Raw genomic sequence first — 8823 nt, 5'->3', positions numbered from 1 at the left:
ATGCTCCTAGTCCACTCATCAGACTAAAGTCAGCCAAATGGTGGAAGCATTTCATTTCTCTAAATACCACGGCCAGAAGTGAATCTTGCATACATTTTCAGGGATTTCGTCCTTATAAAATCATAATCTCTTGTCCTCTCAAAGATAGCTAGTTTGGGCTTTAAAAACCATTTTTTAATGTTTACTTTTGTTTTTTAGGAGAGGGAGACAGAGCACGAGCAGGGCAGGGGCAAAGAGAGAGAGGGAGACACAGAATCAGAAGCAGCTCCAGGCTCCGAGCCGTCAGCAGAGAGTCCGACGGCGGGGCTCGAACTCATGAACTGCAACATCATGACCTGGGCCAAAGTCGGATGCTTAACTGACTGAGCCACCCAGGCAGCCCCAGTTTAGGATTATTATTATTTTTTTAATATGTATATTTTTTAATGTTTTATTTCTTTCTAGGAGAGAGAGAGAGAGAGACAGCGTGAGCAGGGGAGGGTCAGAGAGAGAGGGAGTCACAGACCGAAACAGGCTCCAGGCTCTGAGCTGGCAGTCAGCACTGAGCCCGACGCGGGGCTCGAACCCACGAGCCGCGAGATCATGACCTAAGTGAAAGTCGGACGCTTAACCGACTAAGCCACCCAGGCGCCCCCACTTTAGGATTATTTAAAACTATTTTTTCCCTTCAGAAATCAAAACCCCAAGTCAGTGTACTCTTGTGAATTATTTCAGAGGTGAATGGCTTTAGATGTCAGTCAAGCCACAGTTGGATTTGATGAAGTTTTTTTTTGTTTTGTTTTTTGTTTTTTGTTTTTTTTAAAAGGCCTTTAGCCAGAAGATGAAGGTTGTTAATCTGGACCTTTTGGCTGGGCATGTCCTGTTTCTAGAATCCAGCAAAACAGAGCAGGGAAAGAATTAGTAACTTGGAACTAAATTCTCTTCTCTAAGGTTGTTTTCCACCCCCCACCCCCAACTCTATATGCAAACCTGAAGTTGTTCATTGTTCTCGTCTTTTGTGGCCTACTTCTGAGGTTGACCACAGAATTTACAAAGTGATAATAGAGCCAACAGAAACTGTATGCTCAGAATGACTGGATAGGATTTGAGGATGACATTAGGCACCACGACCATGGTGTTTTAGGAAAAATGTTTTACCAGTAGCACGTACCTTTTGAATTTATGTACGTGAGAGAGGCATTTGGTTTTTGTTTTTTAATGCTGCATCATGGGAAATTTTAAATTTATTGCAACCCTGCTCAGCGAACCCTCCTATCCCTCTTACCCAGCACCAAAAATTGTGTCGTCTCTGCCTCTTCCTGGCTTTGCGGCGGGCTCTGTGTGTTCTGATAATATCAGGAGGATCAGTGCTTTAAGCAGGGTGGGAATGAGCTCCCTCATGCTCCCTAGGCTATTTGTGAGATTAACTTCCCTCATTATTTCGAAGCACATCTCAGACATCACATCATTTCATCTGTAAATGGTTCCATATGTGTGTTGTTTTGGAAAGAAAATCTAAACAGAAAGAAAATATAAACAGAATAGAGAGACAGCATAGAAGTGACGGGGCAGTCTTAAGAGCCCCCCCCCCCACTTTTAACATTTTATTATGAAAATTTTAAATCTTGTTAACAATGTAGAAAGAATGCTATAATGAACCCCTGTTTACTTACCATCAAACTTCAGTAGTGATCAACACATGGCCATTCTGGACCACACCCACTCCCCCGACTGGATTATTATTATTATTTTAAAAATTTTAATGTTTATTGATTTTTTGAGAGAGAGGGAGACAGAGCATGAACGGGGAGGGGCAGAGAGAGAGGGAGACACAGAACCTGAAGCAGGCTCCAGGCTGAGCTGTCAGCACAGAGCCCGATGCGGAGCTAGAACCCACAAACTGTAAGATCATGACCTGAGCCAAAGTCAGATGCTTAACCAACTGAGCCACCCAGGCACCCTGATTATTATTTTTTAAATAATTTTAATGTTTTTATTTTTGAGGGAGAGAGAGAGCATGAGCTGGAGAGGGACAGAGAGAGAGGGAGACACAGAATCCGAAGCAGGCTTCAGTTTCGAGCTGTCAGCACAGAACCCGACATGGGGCTCGAGCCCACGAACTGTGGCATCATGACCTGAGCTGAAGTCGGACGCTTAACTGACTGAGCCACCCAGGCGTCCCTCTATTGGATTACTTTAAGGCAACTTGCTGGTATTGTAATTTCAGCCATTAAATATTTCAGTATGGATTTCTAATAAAAGGGGGCTTACTAGATAAAGAGAGGGGTTGATAGCACATAGTATTGTGCTAATTATAAAGAAAGCTGAACTAAGATTTTTAAAGCCTAAAATTATGACTTGAGGGCTGTGTTTTTCTTTTAAGTAACAGCTTTATTGAGATATAATTCACATTCCATACAATTCTCCTATTTAAGGAGTGCCATTCAATGGTTTTTAGTGAATTCACGGATATGCACAATGATCACCACAATCAATTTCAGAAAATTTTCATCATCCCATAAAGAAACTCTGTGTCCATTAGCAGTCTCCCCTTTTACCCCGACCCGTTTATCCCTAGGCAACCACTGATTAACCTACTTTCTGTGTCTGTGGATTACTGTAGACATTCCATAAAGATGGAATCGTATACTATGTGGTCCTTTGCAACTGGCTCCTTTCACTTAGCATAACGTCTGCAAGGTTCGTTCATAATTACGGCATGTCAGTACTTCCTTCCAGTTCTTTGCTGAATGAGATTCCACTGTATGGACGTGCCACATTTTATTTCCCACTCAGAAGTTTGTTGGCATATGGAACCAGGTAGTTGAGTGGCAGTGCCAGTTTGTTGAAGCTTAGTGTGGACCCACATAGGAACACAGAAGATAGAAGGATATCCTCATATTCCAAGCTTTGAATGGCCATTTTGTGCCTTAGTTTGCTATAGCGATTAAATTGGCAGATCTTTCTTCACCTTCGGTAAAGATTTTGCTTCTATAGTTGATACAAAATTAAATTCAAGGGACAGATGTATGCATTGAAAGGACTATTAACACAGTATAATTCAAGAATATTTTTCCATATTTACTTCCGTAAGTTCTCTCACCTTGAGCTTGAGATTTGGAAGCTTCCGTCATTTGTCTGGACCTTGAAGGTATTTTATCTATTTTAATATATACTTAAGAATTAACAAGTCCTATAAAGAGTCTTTTTCCATACTCTACATGTTTTTAACATATTCATTGTTTCTGAGCATTCTCAGATCATTTTTTCTTCCTGGTATCTTTGGTTAATGACTCAATCTGTTATTATTCCTGAAGGGCATGAGGCTAAGAGATTAGCCAGTTTTAAAAGCATCTTGAAGTTTGACTCCAGGTAGGGGACAGATGGAGGACCACGCGGACGGTGTTCAAGCCATGCTGACCTGGGTCTTGATTTGGGGGCATATTTAGTTACTACCACCACATTGGATTAGTGATAGGATTGCGTTGGTTTGCATCTCCTCCCTCAGAAAACAAAATACCAGGGGCGCCTGGGTGGCTCAGTTGGTTAGGTGTCTGACTTTGATTCAGGTCATGATCTCACGGTTCATGAGTTCGAGCCCTGCATCAGGCTCTGTGCTGACAGCTCGGAGCCTGGAGCCTGCCTCAGATTCTGTGTCTCCCTCTCTCTCTGCCCCTCCCCTGCTCACACTCTGTCTCTCTCTCAAAAAATAAATAAACATTAAAAAAATAGAATAAAAAAGAAAACAAAATACCTTACTCTGAGGACATATGCAACCCTTGGGAGATATCTGAGGCAAATGGTAAACAGTTGATTATTATTATTTTTTGCTCTCCTCTGGGAGCCCTAATACCCTTAATGTCATCTGCATACGCTTCTGCTTTGAGTCTGTGACCTAAGGTCATGGTTACCCCTCCCTCAAGTCTGTAATTCTTTGATAAGATTCCAGTTCCTCATAAAGAGACAGATATTAGTGAACCTTAAGGTAAACCTTTTTAAAAAAATTGCAATGATGAAACTTAAAAAAAAAAAAGAATGAATGGTTCAAAGGAGAAACTAGCTCAAAAATTCTGAAGTGTCTACTAAGTTAAATAAACAATAAATACATTTTTTCTATTGTATCATCAAATATTAATGTTTATGGGCCATTTAAAATATTTTTTGTGATGAATTTTATTGATTTTCTTTGGTCCTTTATTTTTCATGGCAGCAGAGTGACATTGGTAAATTCTTGAGTAAGTCATCGAGCCTCTCAACCTCAGCTACTAATCTCTATAACAGGTGCAATGATTCTTGCCTCAGAACTGATTTTTTTTAAGAACGTTTTTTAATGTTTTATTTATTTCTGAGAGAGAGAGAGAGAGAGAGAGAGATGGCATGATCAGGGGAGGGTCAGAGAGTGAGGGAGACACAGAATCTGAAGACAGTCTCTGAGCTAGCTGTCAGCACAGAGCCTGACGTGGGGCTCGAACCCACGAACCCACGATCCATGAGATCATGACCTGAGCTGAAGTCAGATGCTTTACCGACTGAGCCACACAAGCGCCCCTATTTATTACCTTTAAATATTTTGCCTTACAATCTGTGAACATAGTATATGTCTTGATTTATTTGGGTCTTCATTTAATATTGCTTAATAAATTTTATATTTCTTCCTGCTGGGTCTTAAGTATATTTGAAGTTATGTGTATTTTGAAATTTCTGATATTTACTATTTGTCAAATACATTTTGTACATTTTTCAAAGTTTCATTTATTAATTTGAGAGAGAGAGAGAGAGAGAATCCCAGATAGGCTCTGCTGACACCATGGGGCCCGACACAGGGCTCGAACCCATAAACTGTGAGATCATGACCTAAGCCGAAACCAAGAGTCAGATGCTCAAATGACTGAGCCACACAGGCACCTCTGTACATATTAAAAAAAAATTTTTTTATAGTTTATTTATTTTTGAGACAGAGAGAGACAGAGCATGAGTGGGGGAGGGGTAGAGAGAGAGTGAGACACAGAATCTGAAACAGGCTCCAGGGTCTGAGCTGTCAGCACAGAGCCCGATGCAGGGCTCGAACCCATGAACCGTGAGATCTAACCCGAGCCGAAGTCGGATGCTTAACCAACTGAGCCACCCAGGCGCCCCCATATTTTTTAAATTGTGTTTTAAGTTTAGTTTCTTGCTTATATATGTAAAGTATCTGCTCAAAAATAATAAAGATAGCTTAGTTCCTTAATTCCAGAGACCTTTGATTTTAAATGACAATTATATCTGCCATGATCTACTGAATATATCTATATTCAACTTAGCAGCCCTATTCCTGGAACTTTATCCAACAGAAATAAAAAGCAATTGTTTTTAAGCATTATATAGCCTTGAATGTTTACCATAGCATTGATTGTGAGGGCAGAAAACTGGAAATAGAGTGAATATCGATGAATATGGAAATGATCAAGTTCTCTTACATGAGGTAAGCCATACACAGGAATATTAATGTAGCCATTAAACAGAAATGAATGAGAGCTGTTCTGTGGACATGAAGAGATTTCCCTGAAGTATTTCTTGAAAATGAAAAAGGAACAGTATCTTTTATGACGCATTTTTTATAAAATATATATATACATACATGTTTGTCTAGTAATAAGAATTTAAACAAAAATATGTCCCTGTGTAATATATGTAAATATACGACATTGTTAATGTGGGGAGGATGGGATGATGTGACTGGTGGGGGAGGTAGAAAGTATAGCTGAGGTCTCTTGCTACTTTTATGGGTGTTTGTGGCCTGGGCTGGACACCTCATTTTAATGATAATGTTGTTTTAATGGAAAACATGTGTTCCAAAGGCTGAACCACAGGGTTCTATATTAATGGAGACAGATGGTCTAAATATTGAACACTAACTGATAACTCACATTATCATTAGATTTTAGTGAAGTGGGCGGTTTGTGTTTCCCTCAAGGGCAGTCAAATTTTTCAGTTTTGTTTTTACAAAAATAGTTGCATTACTGGGGCACCCAGGTGGCTTTCCACACAGGGCCCACTACAGGTCCTCGGTCCCCCTTTCTCTCTGACCCTCCCCGGCTCATGCTTTCCCTCTCTCTCTCTCTGTGTCTCTCTCTCAAAAATAAATAAATAAAAACTTTAAAAAAGAAGTTGCATTACCTCAGCTAAGTCCAGTAAGCAGCAGGGAACACCTGGGTGTACACACACACACACACACACACACACACACACACACACACGTAACATGCGCATGGCCACACACAGCCTGCAGGTGGAGCCAGCTCGAGATTGCAGGGAAACCCTGAGAACTTTGTGTCATCACAGCAGGGTAAATTTTTTAGTTAGAAGAGACCCGGAGATGATTTCCTTCACTTAAACCACATTTCTTTTTTTTTTTTTAATGCTTTATTTATTTCTAGGAGAGAGAAAGAGACAGCGTGAGCAGGGGAGGGTCAGAGAGAGAGGGAGTGACAGACTCTGAAACAGGCTCCAGGCTCTGAGCTGGCAGTCAGCACAGAGCCCGACACGGGGCTCGAACCCACGAACCGCGAGATCATGACCTAAGCGAAAGTCGGAGGCTTAACCGACTAAGCCACCCATGCGCCCCACTTAAACCACATTTCTAAGGAAACGAGAATGAGGACCAGAAAAGCAATAAGACTTGGCCGAGGTCGCAGAGTTATTTAGAAGCCAGGTGGGGAACCCAGACTCCAAGGTCTCCTGGATTTCAAGTCGCAATTTGTAAAGTAGATGCAGCCATGTGCAGACACACGCCCTGCACATCTCCAGGCAGAAATCATTCAGAACGAGGAAATCACCTATTGAATTTAAGACGGTTGCAAGAAAATAGTGCCTGGTGGGCAGGCAGCTGACAGTATGTTGAAACACAAATGGGATACAAGGATCTATTGCCTGTCTGCCCATACATGGTCTTAGGGTCCTTGATATAAGTGGGTAGACTTGTCCTCTGCTCATTTGACAATGATTTGCTCTCAGCCAGTAACCGGAGAATGGATAGTATTGAAGCAACCCTGTAAAATCCCTACAGATTTGTTGCTGAGAAACAATCATTGTGAACTGCTACATTGGAGGGATTTTGGTAAAAAGGGCACATAAAGGAAAACCCTCATAACTGCATTCCGCAGATGCGTGCACCCTGTTATACAAAGGTAAATGTGCCCCAGTGACATCGGAATGTCCCTTAGCTGAATAATTACTTTGATTGTTCTTTCCCGACTGCTTAGTGAACCGTGTTATCCAAAGGGCTGACATTGATTTCCAGTTTTCATTTTGGCAAAATGCTGATTCTTCTTTACCAAGGATTTTAGTTTGTTCTTTATTGAAGTGTCATTTTGCGATACAAGACTTCTCTCACTGTAGTCCCCTCCCCCTTTTGAGGAATAAATGCTCAGGAACCCTTATCAGTTGCCCGTCGATGACAGGTGCCAGGCTGGGAGCCGAGGATTTGGGAGACAAGAGTTGATGGTCAGTGGGCAAGGCAGAGATGCACCTCTCACGTCATATGACAGAGAACGTTTTGGGGGAAAATTGTGTAGAGGGCTTCCAGTACAGTGTAGTGGTGGGATCAGCGAAGGCTCCTCAGAGGAGGTTAGGACCGTTAGCTGGGATCTTGCAGGATGTGTAGGCGTTCTTAGGCAGCTATGAGGGGAGCTGAAAGAAGATACTGCCCCCAAGGAAGTGCAGAGCCCCGCGTGTCAAAGCCTGGCCAGTCTGGGGTGCCTTGGTGTCTCAATTGGTTAAACATCTGAGTCTTGGTTTCGGCTCAGGTTATAATCTCATGGTTTCGTGAGTTTGAGCCCCGAATTGGGCTCCATACTGAACAGTGTGGAGCCTACTTGGGATTCTCTCTCTCCCCTACTCATGCTGTGTGTCTCTCAAAATAAATAAATAAACTTAAAAACAAAAAAAAAAAGCCTGGCCAATCTGATGGTGGACAGGTGTGCCTGGAGGGAAGCTGGGTGGTGGGGGACAGTGGTGCATAGAAACCAGGCTTGAGAAGTGGGCAGAGGAAGATCCTGAGAGATCTTGTGTACCATTTCAGGGCGTTTACTTGTCCCATAAAGGGTGGGTACCCACCTAACGAAGGAAGGGTTGCAGCCACTCATGTGTCTTACAAGGCAGACAATGGTAACAGGTTGAGTGCTCTGGGGCAGGGAGCTTGCTGACTGCTTCACTTACTGGAAGGATTGGCTACTCTCTCTATGTTCCTAATTGACCGTAAGAAAAAATACACCCAGTCAATAAAAAAAAGCTTTGGGGGGCTCTGTGGGAAGGGGAATCCAAAGTGGTCTAACCAGGGCTCCCAGAATCAGCAGGAATATCAAATGTTTGAGTTAGAAGACTTTGAAATGTCAGGTTTTATTTTTTTGGAAAAAAAGAAAAACAAACTTTAGAGACTAGGATTAGTTTGTTGGAATCGGTCCCTTTTCTAGATTTATGATACTGTTTATCCTTGTAGGTGATTCTCTCAGGAATCATAGGATTAACAACTTGGAAACGGCCTATGATACTGCTGGTATGTACTGATCTCATAAATTGTTACTCTTTGTAAAACGTGCTGTGTATGAAGGCTGCGAAATCAATCACTGAAGAAAAATGCTCGAGCTTTCTTGTCCATGAAAAAAAGAAGCTAACAACGGACAGTATTAGAAGTCAGATGTTCTCCTAATGGCAAAGTGAGATGATAGTTTTGTCAGTTTTCCTTTTTTTTTCTTGAGTTGCCTTTTTGTTGTTCTTATTATGTACCACATTGATACACTGCATAACCTTCTAGAAGGGGTGGATGAGCATGACCGAGTGATTTTTCATCTATCAGGAAAAGGCTTC

General features: G+C 41.8%; 1 protein-coding gene across 2 annotated transcripts in view; it reads left to right on the top strand.

The window, feature by feature from the left end:
• The window catches only part of ENTREP1 (endosomal transmembrane epsin interactor 1), a 67089-nt gene that overhangs the window by 1550 nt on the left and 56716 nt on the right, over nt 1–8823 (top strand). Inside the window, exon 2 of one of the 2 annotated variants that reach the window (XM_077759407.1) lies at nt 8456–8512. The exons of the other annotated variant lie outside the window; for it this stretch is intronic. Coding sequence (XP_077615533.1) covers nt 8456–8512 — 57 coding nt within the window. The remainder of the gene's footprint in view (nt 1–8455; nt 8513–8823) is intronic. 2 annotated transcript variants of the gene reach the window in all.

This window comes from Crocuta crocuta, unplaced genomic scaffold, assembly GCF_008692635.1.
Source record: "Crocuta crocuta isolate KB4526 unplaced genomic scaffold, BGI_CrCroc_1.0 scaffold41, whole genome shotgun sequence".
Lineage (NCBI taxonomy): Eukaryota > Metazoa > Chordata > Mammalia > Carnivora > Hyaenidae > Crocuta > Crocuta crocuta.
This window is presented reverse-complemented; position numbering and strand designations above follow the sequence as displayed.